This window comes from Esox lucius, chromosome 23 (assembly GCF_011004845.1).
Source record: "Esox lucius isolate fEsoLuc1 chromosome 23, fEsoLuc1.pri, whole genome shotgun sequence".
NCBI lineage: Eukaryota > Metazoa > Chordata > Actinopteri > Esociformes > Esocidae > Esox > Esox lucius.
The window spans coordinates 13,352,714-13,379,233 of NC_047591.1; the positions used below are offsets into that span (position 1 = coordinate 13,352,714).

General features: G+C 43.6%; 1 protein-coding gene across 2 annotated transcripts in view; it reads right to left on the reverse strand.

The window, feature by feature from the left end:
• Positions 1–26,028, reverse strand: part of ppfia2 (PTPRF interacting protein alpha 2) — a 148,900-nt gene extending 122,872 nt beyond the window's left edge. For both annotated transcript variants that reach the window (XM_013140203.4, XM_020042762.3), the window contains exons 1-2: positions 25,740–26,028; positions 13,762–14,016 (exon numbers count right to left, since the gene is read on the reverse strand). In XM_013140203.4, the coding sequence (XP_012995657.1) occupies positions 13,762–14,010 (249 nt within the window). In that variant the 5' untranslated portion in view covers positions 14,011–14,016; positions 25,740–26,028. The remainder of the gene's footprint in view (positions 1–13,761; positions 14,017–25,739) is intronic.
• Between the last annotated feature and the right edge of the window lie 492 nt (positions 26,029–26,520).

Genomic DNA, 26,520 nt, shown 5'->3' on the forward strand with positions numbered 1-26,520 from the left:
CGGGTGAATTATTAGAGTACATGACCTTTAGGGCCATGTCGAATATTTGCATGTTCAAATGACAATGTGGGTTGTGTCCCAAGTATTTAAACAGAATCCAAGTCAGACGCATGACCAGGTGACCAAGGACAGAGAACAGAGTTTACCTTATGTTCCATCCGGATTAGATAAAATGGCAGGAGAAACAAAAATGCACACAATTTCCCAGTGCTAATCTCAATGATGTGATTACGGATGTAGAATTTATAGCATGACAGAGAAGTGTAGGGGGGCAACACCATCAGGTAATTTCTGGTTTCTAAGAACAGCCCGGCTTTATGAGTGGATGTGGCCTCAAACTAGCTGGGGGAGCTGGGGGTGGGCATCTGCTCAGGAAAGATCATACAATGTGCAACATTCTCTCACACATACTGGCTAATAGAACCCAGATTTAGAATAAAAGGGCCCGTTTCATGTCAGTTAGCCTCCATCGGACTTCATGTGCATTTTAGTTCCTGGTTCCAGCTGTACAATTTGGTTAAAAGAAATAAGTAAAGAAATAAAAAGCCACGTTGAGAGACACAGCAGCGGGAACAGTCGCTGCTGTAGTTACAAAAGCGAAGAACCCGTCAGCCCGAATGCGGATGTTTCAGCAGTCCTTGAACCAACGTCTTATCCAGTGCAGAGTGAGTGGCAATGACATCATGGTCTATTTCTGGCCCTCAAGTGGAGCATTCGGAAGCTAAGAGGTATCCATTAATCGGGACCAGCTGCGTGTTCTGAAATCCTAGGCCTTATTCCTCCCATTCATCTGGTAATTCCTTGCTCTTCACATCACACACGTGGTCCCACTTGACTTGGAGGGTTCAACTTCTGACTCAGTAATATCAGCTCAATTAATCATCAGATTGATATTTGATATATTTGCTTTAATTTGCTGTTGGCGTTTTAATTAGTTAATTGCAGATCCCATATATACTATACTACTGACTGGTAACTATCAGCATATACTACTCAGACTGTTAAATATCAGTCTAAATGCAACTCTCATGTTACTTTTTTTCTCAAATAATCACTGATGATGTCCCCTGAATACATTTCGCAAACATGTTTTGTTTTGCTTCTAAATAATGAAGTACTTCTGTAGACTATCCCTGCTGATTAGTAACGTAGGCATTCTCTTCCAGTTATAAGTGTTCACCACCCGACTCCTTTTATCCAGGTCAATTCATCTAACGGTATTGAATGGGTTAACTGTAAATCAACAGTGTATGCTCTTCTTCTAACTATGGAAACACTGCTCTTTGTTTCTGTTGTCAGCCAGGCCATTAGTATTACAATTACAACTAGATGTACTCAGTTTCCCAATTTACCGTGACCTGAAATATATTTAGTGATACCATTATCTATACATCTATTTCCAGATATCCGTTTTTAATCAGTGTCTTCATAAAACGTATTTTCTTTCCATAGCTGAACTGAGACAGATGACCTGCCAAGCGAGCTGTAGCTTGTACTGACTGTATTAACCTGCAGTCTTCCAGCAGATCTCCTCTCATTTGGGGTTGTCAACCTTGTGACTGTTAGGATGTCTGTATCTCAGGATGGTTTTGCACTTGACACTTGGGGAAAGCACACAGTGCCACTTCCCGCATGAATGTACATGCGCCATCAACATAAACTTACAGTACCTGCATCTATACTTTCACCCACACAGGCATCCACCCACTGCCTTGAATGGAGTTCTGTATGGGGCTCCAGTAGGGGACTCCATAATTCTGCTGGGGGACTTCAACGCACACGTGGGCAATGATGGAGACACCTGGAGAGGCGTGATAGGGAGGAACGGCCTCCCTGATCTGAATTCGAGTGGTCGTTTGTTGTTAGAGTTCTGTGCTAGTCATGGATTATTATGTTCGAACATAAGGATGCTCATAAGTGTACGTGGTACCAGAGCACCCTAGGCCGAAGGTCAATGATTGATTTTGTGATCGTGTCATCGGACCTGAGACCGCATGTTTTGGACACTCGGGTAAAGAGAGGGGCGGAGCTGTCAACCGATCACCATCTGGTGGTGAGTTGGGTCAGGGGGTGGGGGAAGACTCTGGACAGACCGGGAAAACCCAAACGGGTAGTGCGGGTGAACTGGGAACGTCTGGAGGAGGCCCCCGCCCGAAAGATCTTCAACTCACACCATCGGCTGAGCTTTTCGGGCATCCCTGAGGAGGTAATTGGGTGATGGAAGGAACACTTTGAGGAACTCCTAAATCCCACTAACATGCCCTCTATAGTGGAGGCAGAGCTGGAGGCTGATGGGGAAGCATCGTCAATCTCCATGTCAGAAGTCACTGAGGGAGTCAAACAACTCCACAGTGGCAAAGCTCCGGGGATTGATGAGATCGGTCCAGAAATGTTGAAAGCTTTGGGTGTGGAAGGGATGTCTTGGATGACACGCCTCTTCAACATTGAGTGGGAGTCGGGTAAAGTGCCTAAGGAGTGGCGGACCGGGGTGGTGGTTCCCCTGTTCAAAAAGGGGGACCAGAGGGTGTGTGCCAATTACAGGGTATCACACTTCTCAGCCTCCCTGGGAAAGTCTACTCAAAGGTACTGGAAAGGAGGGTTCGGCAGATAGTCGAACCTCAGATTGAAGAGAAACAATGCGGATTCCGTCCTTACTCTTGCAAGGATCCTGGAGGGGGCCTGGGAATATGCCCATCCAGTCTACATGTGTTTTGTGGATTTGGAGAAGGCGTATGACCGGGTCCCCCGGGAGATACTGTGGGAGGTGCTGCGGGAGTATGGGGTGAGGAGGTCCCTTCTGAGGGCTATCCAATCCCTGTACGTCCAAAGTGAGAGCTGTGTTCGGGTTCTCGGTAGTAAGTCGGACTCGTTCCAGGTGGGGGTTGGCCTCCACCAGGGCTGCGCTTTGTCACCAATCCTGTTTGTAACTTTTATGGACAGGATATCGAGGCGTAGTCGGGGTGGGGAGGGGTTGCAGTACGGTGGGCAGGGGATCTCATCGCTGCTTTTTGCGGATGATGTGATCCTGATGGCATCATCGGTCTGTGACCTTCAGCACTCACTGGACCGGTTCACAGCCGAGTGCGAAGCGGTTGGGATGAGGATTATCACCTCTAAATCTGAGGCCATGGTTCTCAGCAGGAAACCGATGGAGTGCTTCCTCCGGGTAGGGAATGAGGCGTTACCCCAAGTAAAGGAGTTCAAGTATCTCTGGGTCTTGTTCGCGAGTGAGGGGACAATGGAGCGGGAGATTGGCCAGAGAATCGGAGCAGCGGGGGCGGTATTACATTCGTTTTACTGCACCGTTGTGACGAAAAGAGAGCTGAGCCGGAAGGCAAAGCTCTTGATATACCAGTCAATTTTCGTTCCTACCCTCACCTATGGTCATGAAGGCTGGGTCATGACCGAAAGAACAAGATCGCGAGTACAAGCGGCTGAAATGGGTTTTCTCAGAAGGGTGGCTGGCTTCTCCCTTAGGGATAGGGTGAGAAGCTCAGCCATCCGTGAGGAACTCGGAGTAGAGCCGCTGCTCCTTTGCATCGAAAGGAGCCAGTTGAGGTGGTTCGGGCATCTGGTAAGGATGCCCCCAGGACGTCTTCCTAGGGAGGTGTTCCAGGCACGTCCAGCTGGGAGGAGACCTCGGGGTAGGCCCAGGACTAGGTGGAGAGATTATATTTCGACACTGGCCTGGGAACACCTCAGGATCCCCCAGTCAGAGCTGGCAAATGTGGCTCGGGAAAGGGAAGTTTGGGGTCCCCTGCTGGAGCTGCTGCCCCCGCGACCCGATACCAGATAAGCAGATGAAGATGAGATGAAAATGTTATGTCATTTATTTTGGGATTTATGATCATTTCAAACTATAAGTTGTAGGTAGCACGGAGGCCCTATCAGATGGACCAAAAACACAGATAATTTTATTATAACACTTCATCTGTTGTGGGAATTGATTAACTTATTATAGGAAATGAATAGATACAATCCATATTCATTAGAAACAACTGTAGATATTTGTTATACTATGAAAAATATAGTGAAAATAACTAAATGTAGGAAAATAGGGCATCTTGGAGACCATAACCCTAACTGTGTTTTACAAAATTAACAAAACATATGTCTAAACTGTGTTTTCTATAAATTATGTTTTATGTTTGGTGTAGAATTTGTTATTATACACAATGTAAAGTGTGAATGAAAGTTACCTTTTTGGTTTTTTTGCCCGATAATCATCCGTTTACATCCCAATAGGACCTATTTGAGACCTCTCAATTCTAACCTTAACTCTATTTCACAAAATGATCTAAAACAATATCTTAACTCTATTTTTCCAGCTGTGTATTGATAGATGAAGTAGAACATGCTATGACAGCATGAGAAGTATAATTGTAAACAACGTCATTTTAATGTTCTCAGATAATCATACCTTTACAACCCAATAGGCTCTGTGCACAAGCGTATGGACAAACTTCCGCTTTAGCCAGATGTCGGCATATCATTTTCCGGTTTACTTAAGGCGATCACCCGCATCGCCCAAAATTTCAGTTTTTAGTAGATGTTTCCAAGACCTGCCTAAAATAAGCATTAGTGATGTCCATCGAATTGTTGATGCCTGGTCCCCTGCCCCAACAAGCAAACGGAACAAGGGATTCAAACTCTACGTATCGAGTTATCTGCACAACTACGAGGGTAAGTAGTTTACTGTGGTCTGCCGGCCACCTATCTGCTAAGCTAGTTAGCGACGTGTTCCTTTTTAGTGTAGTATTAGGCAGGACAATAGAACGCATCAAACGCAACTGAATTGAAACGAACCTTCGTTCAGCCTCTTCTAACCTGAATGAAGCTTAAAATTCCATAGCCTCAAAAAAGTACCAAAACAGCCTCTGTCCAGCCTACAAACACGGCAGCCAAGTGTTATCCATCACGTCAAATATCCTTGAAAGTTCCTAGTGAAAATGAACATGCGACATGATCTTAAAAACATTTCCCAATATCATTATAATCTGGGACTGTACCAACCGTTTTTTTTTTTTTTTTACTTTTACTGTACTCATTTTAATAACATTGCATTAATAACATGCTATTTCAAATCAGAGCTGGCAAAGAATTGCAGAGCGCCACCTTGTAATATGAGTGTTTTCTTTAGCGTTGGTGCAAACCACATCAGCTGACAATGAGGCTGTTAGACTTGCAAGGACATTGAAGCAACCAAGAGGAAATGCAGAAATGAACAGACGTGCGCAGCACAGGCTCCCCCCACTACTCACAGACCCACAATCCCCTTGGAGTTTAACCTTGCCCATCCATAGCGGAGTTTGGCGGGCAACCAGAAAAAGTGGTTTCCTCTGCCGACATGAGCCGTCAGTAACACAACAAGGTGTACTGAGTGGAGCCATAACTGGTCTTATATATGGAGCGGCTTTGTGAACCTGTTTGTGTGGAACTGTACCTCGATAGAGTTACATGGAGTTTAGTGAAAGCCAATTCATTTTCCAATACTATTAAGTGTCCTTATTATTCCCTGGGCTGTGTGGTTCTACCACCTAACTGTCATTAGATGAAGGCACTAACTGGAAGCCGCCACAGAGCCAGAAATAATACGTACAGTAGTACTCTGTGAGCTCTAAGCAATTCAACAAGAACAACAGCTTGGTTCGGGGGAGAAAATATTTCTATTCCAAGCTCTCTGGATGTGGCAGAGGTCAGAGGAAAGCAGACAGTGGGAACGGAAGGTCACTGGTGTCCAGGCAAAACCACTGATCAAAAAATATTCGTCAAAGCTTTGATGATTTATTTACAATGTGGTTACTTAACATTTTAGAACACAGAATTTGTCTCTTCCCATTGCATAAAATGTATATATTGAAAAAGTGACTTCTAAAGACTGTCTGTCACGAACGGCATAGGGGTGAAGAGCAAGGAACCAGACGCAGGCAGAGTGGCAGTCGATGGTGTGTTTTGAATGAAAAATAACACAGAGCACCAAAAACTTGCAAAACAAAAGGGATAAACCAAAACGGACCACTCACCACATACATGAAACAAACGTAGACAAGCAACAATGACCGACAAACGAGGGGAGCAGAGGAGCAACATTTAAACACATACTAACCAGATTGGGACCAGGTGTGGGTGATAATCAGAGACAAGACAAGTCCGGGATGTGTTCGTGTTTGAAAAGTAAACCGGGGAAAGCGGGAGATGGCGTGGCTGTTCGTCACCGTCACAATATCGTTAGTATTTGCTGGTAGAGAAATCAAAGTCAAAGTCAGCTGCAATGCAGTTAATTGATGATGCATGAACATACTGTATATTGGGGTTGCCATCAATTCAGACATCCTATTTTTACATCAACATACACATACAAACAATAACCTTGATGTAAGCAAATTTTTCCTTGGCAATACTCTGCACATCAAAGGCACATTAAAGTATACAAAGATTAATCACGTGGTGCTTTCAATACAACTGGGAACTCGGAAAAGAACAACGTGAAAAGTTCAAACCGATTTTTGTAACAGATGTTTTTTTTTCAGATTTCCAGTTTTCTTGAAGATTTGAGATTTCAGAGTTCCCAGTTTTGAGTTGATATTAAGGCTGTAGTAGCTTAGACTAAAAGTACGTAGGCCAATGTTAAGCCGACATTAGATTAATCACAGCATATGTTAGCCTGTCATGGCAAAGATTACTGAAAGGTAAATTTACCAAGACTCATGGTGAATCCATAGGTAAAGTTTTAAATCTGAAGCCACATTAGGCACTACATGTATCATGTGCAAGAAAAAGGTTTGTGAGTAATTGAATTTTAAGTGCAAAAAACCATTTGGTTTTTGACCACAAGTGATAACACCTAGATACCGATTTAACACTTGTTAAGAAGCTGCTGTTCCTGAACTAGACCCAAAAAGTTGTGAGAAAGTCTGCTGTGTGTTGTTTGAAAACATCTGAATGAAACCCACTTCAAGCAAAGGGCTTAACAGCACAAATCCGCTATCTAAATACTCATTTAGTTGTACTGAAATTTTTCACATTTTGCACGTAACTGTAGAACTCTCTGCACTTTGTGACTGAACGGAGACACCGAATACTCCCGTAGTGGGTTTTTCATTGGTGAGATAATGTCATCGGCAGGGATCCATCTGTCCTGTTCGCAACAACAGCACTTCTACCGAACCATAACGTGGGTTTGACTGAAGCCAATCTCCAGCAGCTAGTGACTAAAGCTTTGCATCAATGAGTCATCTGATTGGTGTAAAGAGATCGGTAGACCGCTAATTAAACCTAGCAAAGGCAAACTTTCAAGGGTATTGATCAAAAATCTCTGACGGAACCATTACAAACACTCAATGGGGAACGGCGTCTTCTGCCAAACCCGCCGACCCCCCGCTTCCTCAATTTGTGTAAGATTAAAGGAGGGAAGTAAGGAAAGAAAATAATGGCTCAGGGTTAAATTGGGTATGAAAAGAAAACACAGGGAGAGATGCTTCAGCTTGCAAATCACCAACAGTGGGCCTGAGAAAAACATGGACTCCCCAGTGATTTTCAAGAAAAGTAAAGATTTCAAGGACAGGTAAAGATATCAAGGACCTTGTATTCAAGAACAGCAGAATACAACAGCTCTGTGGGCAGACTATTTAAGTGGCCTAGTAACTGCATGGGTGACTGACTATGATACACCAGATTTTATTAGCAAAAATCTGCTTATAAACCAAACCAAACAACATTCTCAATATTTCATAGACCAAAGGAATCTTACATGAAGAAGGCTTTACCAATCAAGGGCAAACTTAAGGAAAGGCGAATGTGGCATTTAGATGATAGTATGAACCTGAGAGGCCGTTTCACTGTTGAAGACAGCCTTTTATTATCAGTGCATGGCTCTGTCATACACCCAACTTCATTCGCTGCCTCCTTCCTCTGTGTCTGCATCAACCATTGATCCGTCCTACACTGGAAGGGAACTGTGGCACAATCGCTGCAAATCACACGCTGCTCCGACCGACCAGGCCGGTTGACTGACTGGCCGTGCTGTGCCGCTCGACTTTCTGCCTGCCCGCCTCAACAACAGCAGCAGCAAACTTCGTCCAGGGAGAGAGGAAGAGGGAAAGGGGATTCGCCGCTTGTACCGTTCCTCCGCTTAGTCATCTTCCCCCCCACCCACGCTGTGCCCCACGTGTATCATCCACCTCCCTCCCCTCCCTCCCACGCTGCGCACCACGTGTATCATCCCCCTCCCTCCCTCCCCGCCCCCCCCCCCCCCCCCCCCTCCCCCCCCCCCCCCCCCCACCCTCCAGTCACCCCTTCAGAAGGAAAACGCAGTGGTTCGGTGTGAAATGCAGTGGTTCTGTGTGAAATGCAGTGGTTCTGTGTGAAATGCAGTGGTTCTGTGTGAAATGCAGTGGTTCTGTGTGAAATGCAGTGGTTCTGTGTGAAATGCAGTGGTTCGGTTCAGAGTATCAGGGGACCAGAGTATTGACGGATGGCCGTGTGATTCACAGCCGCGCCCAGCCAGACAAACATTAACGGCCCTGGGTAGTTGAACTGACCGGGATGTACAGTAACTTTGTAGCGATCCTAGACCTTCATTACAAACAGTAGACACGGTGTCTCATTTCTGTGCGGACTGGCGGTGCGCGGAGGGGACTGCTGAGAGTGCTGCATGGGACAAGGGAGGGTTATCAACAGTAAACTTGTCCGTCCATCCGCCTCAGACAGAGGAAGGGCTGTCTTCATAAAACAGAAGGGGCCTCACAGAAAACAACATGAGTTCATATGCAGGAAAGGATTTTTCCACTCCACCCAAAGCCTTCGAGCGGTTGAATCAAATGCGACTGAAGGGGCGAGAATCTGTTGCGGGGCCCTCGCCATGCGGTACCGTGATATCATATAATGGTCAAACAGTGAACTTGAAAAGCCCGGGTTGTGTGTTCAATTCGCACAGGGGCCAGGAGACAAAAGTAAACACTTGAAAATGGCTATTCAACGCAGAACAAGTTGAGTCGGGGGGCCAACGTCATCTGGTCAGCTAATCACATTTGTGATCCTTTGGGCTGGATTCCAACTCAACAGAGGACTGCTTTGAAAGGGCAGCTAATGTCTTACCGAGTCGCGTTTGCCTAAAAAGCAGTATTAGAATCAATTTAGTCACAATTTAGGCTTTATTAGAATGTATTACATTTGCTTTGACTTCAATCAATTCCATTTTAACAGAATTCCTTCCGAACAGTTTAATAATCTCTAAGACCAGCCCAAAATCTTTCCTTTCTAAATATATTTATAAAGCCGCCACACATTTGGTCTCTCGCTGGTGCATCACAATATGTTGCACGAGGTAATAGAGTATTGATAGCCTCTGTGCGTGTAAGTTAGCATGTTTAGTACAGCTGTCTTCATGTTGTCCCACATCCGGAAGTAACATCATGTAGTCATTGTACCTGAAACTGTGTTAGAGGTAACATCATGTAGTCATTGTACCTGAAACTGTGTTAGAGGTAACATCATGTAGTCATTGTACCTGAAACTGTGTTAGAGGTAACATCATGTAGTCATTGTACCTGAAACTGTGTTAGAGGTAACATCATGTAGTCATTGTACCTGAAACTGTAGGAGAGGCTTTGAATTGTCTCCCTACTAGTCATCTGCTATTCACTTCACGTTATGAAGCGTAAATCCGGTAACTAAAAGCAGCTGAACCTAGGAGAGTGAGTTGGAGAACATGTTTTTGGGAACAGTAAGTAAACCGTGTATGGATTCAGAGAGACACACACAGAGGGCCCATGGCCCCTGGAGATCTCTGACTTTAGTACAGCAGCACGGCGGAGGGCTTCGGCGAAGGCAGCCTGTTTTCAGTGGAAGAGGAGGGCAAACCGGCTGGTCACATGGTCTCAGAACCACACTGCAGGCCCTGTTGTCTCTCCCCCTCCCTCCCTTCTGACTCACCCGCCCAGGAGTATGGTGTTGTTGGAACTCCTTCCACTAGTGACAAAGGGATGAATAATTAACTAAAGAGGCACTTCTGTATTGGTTGTGGAAATTCATATGCTATCAAAGAGCCCATTACAGAATTATCCTGCCGTTTTCTTTCGCTACATGACAAACCCTCACTGCACCAAAGCTCTAAGCACCCGTGAGCTCAACGACTGAAACATGCTAAATCTGCTGGGAATGCTACAGGTAGAGTCAGGCAGAGAGCAGAACCTCAGCGCCCCGGGCAGCCAGTCAGACCATGTTGTTAGGACGGCCGTGAAAACAGAGAAACTGCCAGATGGGCTTGTGGCGCTACCAGGGCGAGCGATGAGCGCTGTCGCCCAAACGCCCGTTCTCTCTCATTGGCTCACGATGGCGTTGGGCGAGCGACTCCGCCTCGTGCTGCCCCTGCTGGAGGCGGCACCGGCCTAAACGTGCCATTCGAGTCAGTGGCTTCTTGGCAGCCGGCGCCACCGTGCATGCGTGCCGGTGACGCAGGGGGAGCTAATTGCTGACCGCTGCCTGCCAGCGCTGCACGCCACACCCCTCCGCTCTGGTCCGCAACCCAATGGATGGAGAGACGAGGGAAGGACGAGCGCCGTCACATTGTTATGCAGAGAGGAGGTCACCAAGACACAGCAGCGGGTGTCACTCTGATCTGCTGGACACGCTGTGATGAGACACAGAGCTTGACGGGGACAGGGAGAGAGAGGGGGACCGATAATAGGGAGGGGGGGGGTGGGAGGGAGGGAGAGGGAGGGGTACAGAGGAGGCAGAGGAGGGGGAGACGCAGGGAGGGCATGGGAGGCCTGGAGGTTAGAGGTGATTCTGATCATTCTTCAGGGCTCAGTTCCCCACCACACCACCGTTTACCAAGGTGCTTGTCATCCCAAGGAGGCCACGTTCACTTTTAAAGAGTGTATCAGTATTTCTCCTTATCTCACCACCCCGTCTTCACACCCACACACACACACACACACACACGAGAAAAAGCCGTCGGCTATCCCTCTCCCTGTTTAAGACCAACCCTAAATAATCACAACTGCCTGCTTACACAATGCCCTTCACTGTATTAACTCTTTGGAAAGGTACGAACACGATTGTGGTATACAAGCACTGTCTAAATGACAAAAGATATGATGGAACTCTGCTCTTAATGATATTGCCAGTTGAGCGAAATCTCTTTCCCTTAGCTCGTCCAACATGCTGTCTCTCCGTTTATCGGTCATCCATTCGTCTGGGAGACAAGAGACGCCTTTTCTTCAGCCTCCCCACAATTAAAGAGGTCCAACAATCTGCTCCATAAAGCATTAGTGGGATGTCGATATCAGACTGGCTAATAAAACCGCTGCTGCCACATTAATTAATGGAATCACCTGTGCATGAGGATAATGTCGCAGGAGGAATCCAGCTCGCCCGAGAACATCACATTTACACTGGCGCAGGGAGGGAAGAGCCACGGAATGGTACGCCGACGTCTCCGTCGTTACACCGTGACATGACGTATTTCATTATCTGGGGTGCGTTCTTGGCTGAGAAAGCATCCGATAGTAATTGGGATAATGGCCGCACTGTTTTATACTGTAGCTGTTAGATTTTTCTCCGGAAATGAAGCTGGCATAAACTGACAGACACGAGAGTAGAGACAGGCTACACTCTCGGTACTCCCATTGCCAGATGTAAGCTCTTAGTCAATGGATTTTATTGACTGAGTTGTAAAATCACCAAGGAGTTTTGTAGCTGTCCATTCATACACTGCACCGCACGGCGGCTGTTTTAAAAATGTATTCCATATTCCGTACAAATCAGGCTTCACTGTACATCCACGCAATAACAGCATCTGAAAAGGTTGAGTGATCCCCTAAGGCTAAGTACACACTAGTTGAAACAGACCAAATAACAACGAGCTCAAACGTGGACACATGAATGAAAGAATCATACAAACAAAGAGTCAGTCATGCTATGGGATCTGTCAACCGTCAAAACCTAAAAACACAGAGCACCTACTCTGTAACCTGTTACTTACTGTACATCTACTCTGTAACCCTAAACCATGCTGATTGTAAGAAAATACATTTAAAATGGCCAGATCAATAAAGATTAGTTGTTTTTAAATCAATGTTTTGTGTATTTTTGCTGGATTTTGTGATTTCAAAAAGGAGGTATTATCATAGTAGCCTCTTGTTTGGCTGCGTGATCAAACCAAAGCCAATAAAGTCTTTGCTTTGCTTGCGACTCTAAATGTGGATTAATAGTTGAGTATTGCGAGCTCCGCCTGTGAACAAAGTCTTCCTTTCTCCCAGTGAAACCCACAGAGTCTTCTGGTGAGAACGCCGGGGAACTCGTGACTAGAATTAGTGACACACTTTCTGCCAGCAAGCTAATCTCTACGTTAATACAGAAAAGAAAAAAAATGGTGCAATTCCATTTCACTGCTTCTTACTGTGTTCTAAGTTGTATTTTATTGACCGGGGAATGCAATGGACGAATGCACAACCAAATGACACTTGAGTACCGGCTAACTTTCAGTCAGTAGCATTGCAGGCCAAGAAAGCCACAAGGGGTTTGACATACATTCTTCCTCAAACAATCAGAGAAAACATGCAAGATATCGATGGGTCCTTAACTAAAACGTTATGAAAGGATAGTTTCAATTTTAATAGATTGTCTATTTATATTAAAATAGTTTTGATCCATTCAACGTCTATGCACTTTGTCGCAGGAAAGAACCAAACCATATAATAGGCGCACAGACACAGCCACTGTGAACTCCAAAAGCCAAGACAAAACCACATGGCCCAGCATATGACTAATTCTAATACAGTGCCTTCAGAAAATATTCAGAATCCTACATTTTGTGGTTTTATAAACCTAACCTATAATGGATTTTAAAATGTATTGCCATCAATCTACACACACTACCCCATTACAACAAAGTGAAAAAACACCTAGAAATGAGTGCCAATTTATTGAAAATAAACGGAAATGTTCCAGGTACACACAACCCCGTTTCGAAAAAAAGTTGAGAAATCATATAAACACTATATTCAATAGAAAATAGTACAAAGACAACATATCAAATGTTGAAACTGAGAAATGCTATTGTTTCCGGAAAGAAATATGCCCACTTTGAATTTGATGCCAGCAACACGGATGTAGAGATTAGGGAAGGACGCCAGCAACATACCAGAAGTATTCAGACCTTACGCCATGACACTACAAACTGAGCTCAGGTGCTTCCTGTTTTCTTTGATCATCCTTGAGATGGCTCCAGAACTGGACCTCTGAGATAGAATTGTGTTAAGGCATAACCACCGCAGTAAAAAACATGGAACCACCAAAACTCTTCGTAGAGCTGGTTATCCACCTAAACTAAGTTACTAAACAAAAAGACTCTACAGTAATAGACCTTCAGAGTTTTTCTGGTGAGGAGGGAGAACCTGCCGGAAGGACGACCATCTCTACAGCACTCCTTCAAAGCAGGCCTTATTTGTCGATCGGCTAGACAGGAGCCACTCCTGAGTAACAGGGATATGACATGTTGTCTGAAGGACTGACAACATTCTCCAATAAGGCCAAATTGTAACTATTAGGCCTGATCGCCACTAATAGGCCTGGCATAGGAGCTCATCGCTTGAAAGGCTCTTCAAGGAAGAATGGGAGAAACTGGCCAAATACAAGTGTGCAAAGCTGATAGACGTATCCCCAAGAATACACAAAGCTGCGATCGCTGCCAAAGTTATGCCTATAATGCAAAAAACAGGATTAAGGAACATGCTCCCTGAATGACTTGAACCTTACCTGTGGCAGGGCAGAGGTGAGCTGGCGCTGTAGCGAGTCCCGGTCGTAGATGACGTCCTCAAGGTGTTGCTGGGATAGCCCCAGGCTCTCCTGGGTCTCCCTCAGTGTGTCCAAAAGCCGGTCCCTCTCATCCAGCATGTTGACCATCAGCTGCTCAAAGTGAGAATCTGGGTCCGAGGCGCTGCTCTGGGAGCCCCGCTGGTTCAGCGCCGTGTCCTCGCTGATGGTGGGCATCACCTCGCACATCATCTCGCCCTGCGTGGGAGGAAGGGAAAGGGGGCAGGTCAAAGGTCACCCAGGTAAGAGGGCGATGCTCAGGGGTTGTTCAGTGCGAGCTAGGATAAAGGGGGTTCTAATGATCCGGTTATGAAGATGTACATGAAGGTGACCCCGGACTGGGGGATGAGGGTATCCTGTCAGAGCTACAGCGCTGGGACAGCAGCATCTCATGTGGAGACAGCAGGAACCCTGTGTTTACAAAGCGTTGATTGGTGTCACCTTCTCTTAGACTCAAAGACATCAGGGACGTGACGTGTATGTGTGTGTGTGTGTGTGTGTGTGTGTTCGTGTTGTGTGCACGTGTAGCACGGCTCCACATCCCCACAGTGTTTTAAGGCTGTGTCGACATCTTGGTAGGCTGGCCATTCACTCTGCCCTAGTTTTCACGCTCATGCTATTTTGTGGGCCAGCCTGTATCTGGTTACATAACACAGCAGATCTATACAAATGTGAATATTCAAAGCAGCATAGAACCCAGGAGGTTTCTATGCACGCAGAGGTAGCTTTTGACCTATAACAATATCATATTACAACCATTAACATAATGCCAGTGTAGCTCAGTAAGTATAGCATGATTCTTCCAATAGTAGGGTTTGGGTTTGATTCCCACAGGGGGCCAGAACGGTCATATGCTCTCAACTGCAAGTGGCACTGGATGGGAGTGTCTTCTAAACACCATAAATGGGTGTGCATCTATAAAAGATGGATGGATCGTTGAGTGTCCTCTAAACACCATAAATGGGTGTGCATCTATAAAAGATGGATGGATGGGAGTGTCTTCTAAACACCATAAATGGGTGTGCATCTATAAAAGATGGATGGATGGGAGTGTCTTCTAAACGTCATAAATGGGTATGAATCTATAAAAGATGCAAGGGACAAATATTAAAAACATCATGAATACAATTCTCTTGATCAGCATCGCTTCATCATAGTCATGAAGCATGGACAGTACAATGATCGGCTCAAAGGACTTTGGTTTGTTTCGGTTGTCCTTTTCCATTTCAATTTGAACTTCGCAATGAATAAATAGGATTTCAAAGTTGAAGTTTTGCACGTTCTTGTTAATCATTTTACCTGTGTCGTAATAGCAGTTGGCACAGTGCTTCAGGTAAAAGATACGTTAGCGCTTTCATAAGGCAGAATTTTAACTCTGCTTGCAGTTGATGTCACAAACCTTCTGTTATAATTTTTTTTTTGAGATGTCATGTTTGAATTACCACAAAACAAATTATAAAAAACATAGATTTATGGAAGAATGATTTATACACATTACCAAATAGCTTTAGATTAAATCAGTTGCATTGGATTAGTTAAAGGAGTAGAGATTCCTTTGCATAATGTACAACTCTAGTCTGATGTTGTCTCTGTGTTATTGGAGTGATGCCTAGCTACCCATTTGACTGGTTCTTATTCGTTTAAGGCAAATATTGGGCTGGTTGGAAGGATATGTCCAAGCCAGTCATTTGTAGGGTGCCCAGAATAGAGGAACTCAGGAGATATATCAGAGAGGCCCAAAGTATTACCCATGCTGAATTAAAACTGTAGAGAGTAAGAATGGTGTTGAAGATCTCACTGATTAAACTGTCAGAAGTTCATGGATGAGTCTGATTTCAGTAAACCCAAGGTGAGAGAGTTTATTGGTCCACAGCAAGACAGGTTCAACACAGTTGACCTGGTGGTATGGCAGACCGTCTTGGAGTCCACAAGATGTAAGACCATATCTGGGGTAAGTGCCACTGGCCTCGTCAGAAAAAGGAAGTTGCTCACTCTAAATCCTGTCACGCTTCTGCAGCCGACAGGCAAATCAAACCAAATTGGTGTTGTACCTTTCAGCACGGTTATGGTTGATGGTTCTTTTCCCAAAGTAAAGAGCAGTAACACATTTCTCTTAAATACGTGTGGTGCCACTCACTTCCCTGAGGCCATCCCACTAAGGAATATCCCTTTTAAACCCTAGCTTGTTAGATCCCCAACTATTTAAGCTACAATGTTCTTGGTAGATTACATTGTCAGCAGCTGCTTTTATGGTGATCACGAGATCTACCTGAAATGAAAAAATAGATTCGAAAACACAGGTTAAGTGCACTGGAAGACCACCAGAGTCTGTAACTACAGTCGCTAATAAGGGTCAAAATAAAAACAGAAATAACTACTGCGGCAGTGTGAACAACTGAAGAATACTCCCATCAGGGTGCCGCTGAACGGCACACCAGTATAAGACATATTGACACTGACTGTCACCAGTCCGCTGGGAGCTTTATCACAAAATGGATATCATGGAATTGGGGGGAAAAACAATCATTTCACTGTACGACAGTTCGTTCAATCTCAGCACCGCAAAAAATCAGTTGGTTGGCCTTGAAAAACATTTGTTCCCATAGTGCCAGTCTGTCATTGTTCTCCATTGAAGCTACACAGGAGTCTGCTCATACATTTAGTTCTACTAAGTTCAATGGCAGATGGGCCAAGAGGAAGGCAGGGAGGTGGACAGGGAGGAAGGTTGGAATTATAGTGTCTCCCACGTAACTCCTTAAACTAACAAGAACCGACAAACAGTGATCATTGTTTGGGGTTTCAGGCAGTATTTTTAATTAAATGCCACTTATAACCATTTACCTTAGTGTGAACATGGCGCATCTGGTTTAGCATACACTCAGGACAGATCTAACAGCAAATTAGCGTTCATGTCACTGTCTCTGGGTGCACAGATTAAACAGACATAAACGTGTGTTCTACGGAGTGTGACGGTGATATTGTAAGAGCACTTCTTGCACAGAGGATTACACCCTCACCTGACCAGTTATTGTATATTGCACCTACCTTGCAATTAAATACTGTAAATTACTTTATCACACACCAGTTATTAGGTTGAGGTTAATAAAACAGCCAATTAAATATATTTTACCTCAACCATTAACTGGTAAAATAATCATAACAAGACAAACTAATAGAAATGGCCTATAATAAAGCAATAACGTACAAGGGTTGTGGAATCTTACCACGGCTAAGAGCTTTTCTTATGCAGGACACATCGCGGTCTGCCTGTATAAAGGATTTGGCAATGGTATGTATCAGAAAACCCAAGGTGCCTGATTGCTATTATAAACCAGTTGCCAACAAAATGAGGGCAGAAAAAAACTGATGGGATGGGATTTGTGCCATATCATTTGAAACGGTTCTCATTAGACCGTAATTCTTCAGTATGCAATCAAGAAAACTTCATGGAAATCCTATAGGAATAGCTGGTTTGATTTAAGGCTAAACAGAATCACATTAATTGATGTCAAGTGATGGCGAATTAACTTTGTACAATTAATTGGTTAAAATACAAACAAATGTACAACTCTTATAGAATGCTCAAAAAAATTAAGGGAACACTTAAATCACACATCAGGTCTCAATTAACTAAATATATTAAAGATCAAAATCTTTATTGTACATTGTGTAATTTGTTGAGAACAAAATGACCTAACAACGATCAGTGGAAACCAAAATCACCAACCAATTGAAGGCTGGATTCCAACACAGAAAACCCAAGGAAACAATTGAAATCACAGGCTGTTCCAACTTGTGTGAATTTCATTACAGCAACTCATAAGGTGACTCAGTAGTGTGTATGTCACCCAGTGGTGGACCTGATAATTCAGGTGTTCCATGGTAAATGCCAATCTCCTGGTACCTCCTCCATGATCTAGAGACTGTACCGGACGACACGGCAAACCTTCTTGTGACAGCACGTATGGATGTACCATCCTGGAGGAGCTAAACTGCCTGTGCAACCAGAGTGGGCTGCAGGTACTGCCTCATGCTACCAGTAGTGGCAAGGACACTAGCAAAATGCAAAACTAGAGAAGAATCAGTTAGGAAGGATAAGGAGAGAGCAATTGTTTGTGGCCACCACCTACAAAACCATTCCCTTTTGGGTGGTTGTCTTACTGTTGCCTCTCCAGTGCAAATTAAGTTGTCACTTTCATTTGCACCGAAACAGGTGACACTGATTCACACTCTCTTATGCATCACAACTGGACAGATTGATATCCTTGAAGTTTAATTGGCTTAGTGTTATACTGTGATGGTTACGTGTTCCCTTCATTTTTTTGAGCAGTGTATTAAGGGTGGGAACACGTATACAACCACTGCATTGTTCTGTTGTTACTTTCCCCAGAATTTGTTTCCCTCTTAAATATTGTTGATTCCAAGATTTTTTAAATTTTTTTAATGTAAAATAAGGTCTGACATCAATTGACTTGATTTCAGCCTTTACACTAACAAAATCTTCAACAAACCTATTTTATGTTGCTAAATATTAAGTAGAGTTCACCCTTGCCATATTTAACAGTGGATCGGACATGAGCTAGATATTATTCTGACCCAGCAAAATCACGCAGCATCATTAATATATGCTAAAACGAATTAAACTTTAGTTAGTTAATTTAACTAATTAAACTTAAGCTTTTGATGAAGGGGCAATGTGTTTGATTTTTATTGTACTACAAACATAAATACAAGCAAAAACACAGTAGACACCTGCAGTTAATGTTTTAAGTTAATATTTAATATTTTTCTTCACAATTGAAACATTCTTGCCAGTCTATCTGTTTGCATAGACTTGTAATCCCCTTACACTGGCTTCAGACACTCACAGTGCTATCCTTCCCACCCTAAACCACACCGGACTGGCTAACACTATTCCGGTCTCATTCGGTAAGGGAAGACCAAGGAGGAGACAAGCCATATTATTGTTTAGAGGCAGGATTCTACACAGCACCCCTTTAACTGTTGTTTGCTAAAATTATTATTACACTCATGGGTAGAGATAGAACCGTCATCCACCAAACAAGGTTCTCTATAAATTCTCTATAAAGTAATTTTTTTTTAAGGGGTGAAGGAGGATGAAACATAACGACATCAATATCAGAGGGAGGTGGGAATTATAACATCTTCAGGACACTTTCTGTACCCCAGGAGAGACACGGAGGTCAGGGGGAAGATGCCCTGTCAAGATTCCTTTGTCTTCCTCTGGGCAGCATATGCTGATCAAATAGTCACACAAAGGGATCGAAGGGTCGCCTTCACTTTCCCAGTCAGCGCGGAGATGCCACTACCTATCCCATCTAAACCCACTGCATCCATCTAGAGGGGTGTTCACCAAGCAGACATCCTGTGATGCCTTACACCCAATAACATTATCAAATCCTTCCTGAACCCTAGTTGTGAAACATGGCTCATAGTGTATCACCAACTGCAGGAATCCACGTTTTCTTCCCATTTAGTGATTTAGGCCCAGCTTCATCACAGCAACTGCCAGCGGACACAGGGCAGCAAATGACCACGTGTCTTCCAGAGCACTGCCAATGACGTTCTGGTTCTTATCACACCGCTCACTCAACCAGCACTATACTGGAATCTTTATGTGTCGGAAGGAAAGCACTCTCCGGGCCTTCTAACTCGACTGAGCTCACAGACACGCCGGCTGCCACAAGGCTGCCACAGCATTGCCTGAAGGTCAGGCGAGGGCGGTCCTCACTGCTCCATAGGCAATGACCAGGGTTTGTCAGGGACGCAAGCTTCAACTGGAAGCCCGTGGAATTCCGTCAGGAGCTGGGTGACAACTTTGTTACGTTGAACACCAGGTGGGCTTCAGCATTTTTGATAAGTCTATAATGGGGTTCCCACTAGACACTGTCGGTGTAATTCTATCAACATGATATCGGTAACGGTTTTAGACGGCTTGGATGATAATCAGGACTGGCAAACGATACAAATAATGAATGCCGTTCTTCGCTGTAGTTAATTATAATTCTTCAAAACTTTATTTTATTTTGCTAAAATGTGTCCCTAAAGAAAGAATGTTCAATTACATTCATTGCATTGAGATACAGACAGCCAACGTTTTGATTTTCCCAAAACAACACACAAACACGATTCACTAGAATGGTATTTTCATAGTAGTCACAGGCTACATAGTACACCAGACCTACTAAAGCACAACATCTAGCTAGATGTCAGAATGGGAGCTGAGTGATTGATGGGAATTCTCTGTGAATTCATGTTCTCACAGAGACCCTGTCAGTCGGTGTCACAGAGCCAGTTCTGCAGTGAGCAACGCACTTTGAAGTCCCCTTGGCTCAAGTTATCTGTCCTCAGGCTTTGTAGACGGTTAGCTTTATAGCCACTCCCCTGTAACACTGTGTAGCACCCACTAGGTTGATTCTGGTCAAGAGAATCAACCTAGTGGGTGTACTGAGCTCCAGGTTATTTTAACTGCACCAGGTCACCTCCCAGGGGACTTCTCCAATGTACATGAACCTATCGCTGTAAGTGATGAGACTGACCAAATACACTTTTTTTTAGCTTCACAGATGCATTGTTGGAGGTACAAGAGGAACTGTACTGAAGAGGAAGAACAGACATGGGGGGGGGACATTTGTCCCAATCTGTAGTGTCAAGGCAGTCCTTTAGCTCTCCAATGGCCTTGTCAGTCCAATTTCAAACCCTATATTTGACATGCTTTGCAGGGTAAGTTGAAGCATCCCATGGTTGGAGTTTCCCAAAAGGCATGGATGGCAATGTGGTAGGCACATTTAACAAGCCCACAAACACTGTCAAGAATTTCTTGTTAGATATTTCACCAATTGCTTGCATCTGGAAAGACCCCGTTTAAGGGCTGTGTGGTTAAAATCCACCATAATGGTAAAATGTAGTATTTGGGTACATATTCAAAGAAAAATTACGTAAATCACGAGGTGAATGGAAAGGTTTGCGGTGGATGAAAATACATTCCAATAGCCTCATCAATCATTCATGCGTAAGCACAAATCGTATTTGTGATTATTGATGCCCATTAGTTCGGGAGGGGTTACAAAGCCATTTCCAAGCAACCCAAGTCACATCATTCAGCTTTATGATGGATCGTGTAACAAGAAACCAGGCAAGCCTAGTTCAGCGGGACCGCAATAGGAAGTGTTGCCCTCTAGAGATTCGAACCCGGGTCGCCCACGTGAAAGACTGCATCACTAACCACTACACTACAGAGCTCTAAGTTCAATGGGTGTCAGTATAGCCCTCTTGTGTCTATGAACAAATCCTCTTTTGCCACTGGCCATTTTAACAGCTAATTGGCCATTTGTGAATGATATTGCTGCAGTTAAACTGATTAACGTTTCTTACTGAGTTTACCTCCACCACAAATAGTCTATGAATTTTTTGCTTTTGCCACTGGCCGTTTGAAAAGCTTATTAGCCAGTAATAGGCTTTACCAGTACCTACTAACTTACTGGAACAGTCATAGGAATTGAGCTATTGCTAGTGAGTCTGCCAAAGCTATTTCATTTCATGGCATAAGAACGTATTTGTTTCTTTAATGGCATATCAACATACTTTTTTCTTTCATTCCTGAATGACATTGATACAATAACTACCAAGAAAGGTGACGATAACTAACTATTTCATCAAGTGAAACGATGAGAGAATTGTAGAAATACAATAAATAAATGTTGTTGTTTACAATAGATTCGAAATAGAGCCTTCCACGTGAGAGGCACTGTCTTTAACCATAACACCACGGCATTACGCATTTCACCAGTCGCTAAACACCATTGAGCATTTGGTTAAACTGACTAACGTTTCTTATTAAGTTTACCTCCACCACAAATAGCGTCTATGAACTGTTATCTTTTGCCACGGGCTGCTTGAACAGGTTATTAGCCAGTAATAAGCTTACTGGTATCTACTAACTTCTTAGGAATAATCATAAGAATTGTGCAATCGCTAGCGAGACTGAAGATAATGTTTTCATGCCTAAAACAGTCGCAATATAACCGTATACAGTTTTATTTAAGGCTCACTGTAACGTAAATCCTGTAGCCTATGTTATAGCCAGCAAATGTGTTTGTCTATCCTGAGCCAAAACGCATGCACGGATGCGTACTTCGAAAATCCACCAGAAACAGTCACACTTTAACCGTAAATTGTTTCATCTCAGGCTTACTATAATGTAGACCCTGGAGGTTTTAGCCAGCAAAGATTTCGTCTATACGGAATCATTCATAATGCGTACTTCGCTTCGCCTGCGAGGAGATACGAACTCGGGACCTATAGTTCGCAGGTCTGCTTCTCTAACCACTACGCTATTTAACATGGGGTGGGTAGTCTGTCACTCAGTAAGAGACATTCGCTCTTCTTAGCCGGCTCCACTCATGCGGTCCAGAGAGACAGACCTGTAGTAGTGCACATCAACCGTCAGAAAGAGACTGCACAAACTCGGCCTATATGGGAGGTCAGGGAGGAAGAAGCCACCGCTCTCAAAAAAGAATGTGAAAACCCAACGGACATTTTGCAAGACAACACCTGAGTAAAGACCAAAACTACTGGAACAATGTGTTCTGGACAGATGAATCAAAGGGGGAGTTCTGGCCACAATGCCAGACACAATTTTTTGGGAAAACAAAACACAGAACAACAGCAAACCAACATGGAGGTGATGGCATTATGGTTTGGGGCTCCTTTATTGTCTCAGGTACTGGCTGACTTAACATCATTAAGTCAACCATAAACGAAATAATTATCGAAGTGAACATGAGGCCATCTGTCAAAAGGTTGAAGCTGAATTGAACATGGACCTTACAACAGAAGCAAAGCTCAGAACTATGTAATGAAAGTTTATGGAATGGCAGAGTCCAAGCCCAGACATCAATCCTCTGGAAATGCTGTTATTCGGAATTGAAACAGGCTATGCAGGCAAGAAATCCTTGAAAATGACATAGTTGAAGTGGTACTGTAAAGAAAAGTGGTCAAAAACGTCCTCCCAATCAATGTAAGAGAATGATTGACGCTTACAAGAAATTGACACATTAAAGATTTTCCTGTATGACAAGAGTGCCTGACATATTCCTCATTAAAACGTTCTTACCGCTCTGTCTATCAATCACTTTGACATGTTGTCTCCTCATATTTGCTTTAGACACTTGTGATACTTTCCTCCCACCCCAAACCACCCTGGACTAACTAGTACCATTCTTGTGTTGTTCGGCAAGGAAGGAGAAGGAAGAGACAAGCTGTGTTACTGTTTAAATTCAACCATATGTACGTTTGAGGCAGGATTCTACTGAGTGCCCGTTATTTCAGCAAAAAAGGGGGCAACACCAGCTATTGAAGCTAGGGGTGTACTACTTACATCTACACAACGAAATTGCATTTTCATGTAATTTTCTTTTGTTCAGTTATAGCAAAGTATAATATTTTCTCTATTTCATTTTCTGTCAGTACTGCGGAAGTGAATATCACATATCCATACGTCCGAACCTGTAACAAAAAAACCTAACTTTCCAACGGGACAGGACTCGACATTACAACGTGTCATGGTTGACATCTAGGCTCCCGTTAACATTGCATGGGGAGTAACTAAACGGTGGCCTAATGGACTGTCTAGAATGCATAAATGACTCCGGTGTTGATTATAGGAAAAAACGAATTGTACTTACATTCATGAAGCTTCTTGTGTGTGTCCAGATTGTTCACTATCATCAAAATGAAAGTTGCACAGTCAGAGTGCAGGGAATATTGCCACATTTAATATGAGGAATTATTACATGTTTTCAGAGCAGGCGCTGTGCCGCTGACAACCCCCGATCTAGACAACCCAGAATGCAATAGGCCGATTACTCACAGGCAATGTAACCAAGAGAATGCTGACTAAAGACACATTTACTTTTAAATAATGTCCATGTTGATTTCTTGACATTCGCCTAGTCCCAGTGTGCTGTACTGGAATGCTATAATGATATTGGTATCCGAATAAAATATTATGCCCCCCGATTCTCCCTTTGGTGTTCCGTAACAGATGAACAGGTGGAAATCAATGACACAGCAGTTTTTGAATGAGGAAGTTATGCAAGTACAGGGAATACCCCTTTATGCAGCTGCCCGAAAAGACATCAACTGGACCCCTTCTAATGCAATCCGTACAACAGAACCCTAGTCTATGGAGAAGTCTTTACACAAACATTAGCGTGATTGATGATGGAAGAACGCTTACATTTATACATGCCCTACCCACTGGGAGACTAGGACCTCTCCATTTGTTTAATGAGTCAAAAATTGCCACAGCAATCAGTGCCTGGTTTTCTGACATTAAATCGATTTCAACCCACCACATTTAGAGTGTAAGATTACCCATCTCAGGTAGAGATGCAGGGCAGCAGACAGCAGAGCCTCTGGTCTCCCCCTGGCCCACCGACTGAATTGGCCTGCCGGCCGGATAAAGTAAAGAAGGGTGTTCGGTATAGAGTTCCACCCTGCCCAATGTTAGTCAGGAACAGGCAGTGGGCAGAGGAGTGTCTGTGCATGCGTGTGTCTGTGCGTGCGTGTGTATGTGTGAAGGCATGCTCATACTATTTTGTTGATTGTAGGTGGCCCGTATGCCACAAAACCCCCACACCAAGGTCATGCAAACCATCAGTCGATAGAGATTGAATTAGAACACAGAAATGTCCAAAAAAAAAGCAGTAATGGCCAACTAAGATTGAATTTGGTCAGGCGGTAACCATTTCAAAGGCAAAGCTGGGTATTTCCGCTACCTTTACTTTGGCATCTGGCAGTCATGTCAACTGGGGCATAAAAAGCTAAGTAAATCATAATTTTATGGGCATAAAAGCAGCTTTCTATGCCTGCCACAGGTTATGTACTCATCTTCATTATTCCACGTAGCAATAAAGACAGCATAACTCTCTGTATTCAGCACAGTGTATTTGCATAGAGGAAGGACATCATAATAAAATGGATTAACCCCTTTACTTACAAACATGGAACTACATTACTCAACAATAGTCTTCATTTGAACATGGATCCAGTAGAACTTGAACCGAAAGGAGCTTTAGAGAAAATGAGCACTGCATTTGTAAAAAATGAATGGCATTTTGTCTGTCATTTTCTAAAATTGCAGTGACAAGAGCATAACGATATAAACAATTTAACATTCAGAAATGATTTATATGGTAAAACTGTATACTGAGTCAAGGACATAACATGTTTGATGTTATTAGATATTCATCCATCTGTGTGCTTGTGTGTGTGTGTGTGTGTGTGTGTGTGTGTGTGTGTGTGTGTGTGTGTGTGTGTGTGTGTGTGTGTGTGTGTGTGTGTGAATGCTTCATGTTCACTCATTCCTCAGATGTGAATAGTATTTGCTGCTAAAGGATAGGAGGGGCACATGTTCTTCTCATGACAGCCCCTCCTATTACCGTTCTATTCCTGAGAAACACATGACATGGGCCGGAATTGTGAGTTAATCTTATATTTACACAGTAACATCGTTTCCATTTCAGTAATGATAATTGGGGAGAATCCTTGGCCATTGTCTCAAGTGCATTACATCATGCCTCTCTCCATTTGCCTCCTTGTATCTCTCAGTTTGTGACTGGATTTTCTTTATATGTAGACTATAGGCATTGGTTAGGATACTAACCCAAAAGTAGGTTATAGGTAGGCTACACCAGTCAATCAAGTCCGTTTATCTCTAGACGGCTACTCCAGCATCTTCCCCATCTGTAAGGAAGTTCAGGATTTGAAGGGGTTGTCTAATCATTCTAAATCACCTTGAGCGCGCTTTGTGAAATTAGCTTACCAGTTTTCTCGACAGAAACCCGGTAAAACAATGCATGACAACCTTTTCATCCAACTACATTCTCGATACTTACGGTTTATTCCGTGACTAGATGTAGGCTCCTTCAACCGATCAATGACAACTGCGGTCTCTGCGAGTTAACCGAACCGCACAGCTGGGACCATTCGCCGCCAATCCAGTCCTAGGATGAAGCTTTTCGTGCAAAACGCAATGACGAGAAATCTCCAATAAAAGGTGCGGCTGTAGAAACCGCTGGCATTTTCAAAAACGTAAAATTGCCCTGTTCCGTGATGACATTTGGTTTTCCAGATATACCCATTGGTAAAAATATGGCATGTTACAAATTCGGATGGGAGAAGCGAAGTCGGTAAAGACCATTGTTTGAGCTGGAAGGGGAGGTGTAAAGCATCTTAAAGTTGTAGCTGTTCAATTCTCTGCTTAACAGACTGTGGAGAAGATATGAAACGTGTATCAAAAAATAACAATTATAATTAAAGCAAAATGACTCACACAAGTAGGCAACCCTGTGTGATAATGTAAATTGGATTTGAATGCTACTAGATTTGGAAGTTTCAGAAATTAGAAAATAGAAAAATCGTCTCGATTTGGTTACATAACATTATCACTAAATATTTTTTGAACTCATACCTAATTTATGCCTCAAAACAAGTCGATTTATAAAATATGCTTCCTTTTAAATAATATCAGTATCACCTACGTTCCTTGCGTTCTCACCTTTCCATTCTCACAGAGATGGTTACCGCCAGCCTCTTTAGTCGATCGGAATAAATTGAATAGGCCCAGACGACCCCAACTTTGACCATAGCTCTGGGTGGCATTTTTGGGGCACGCTG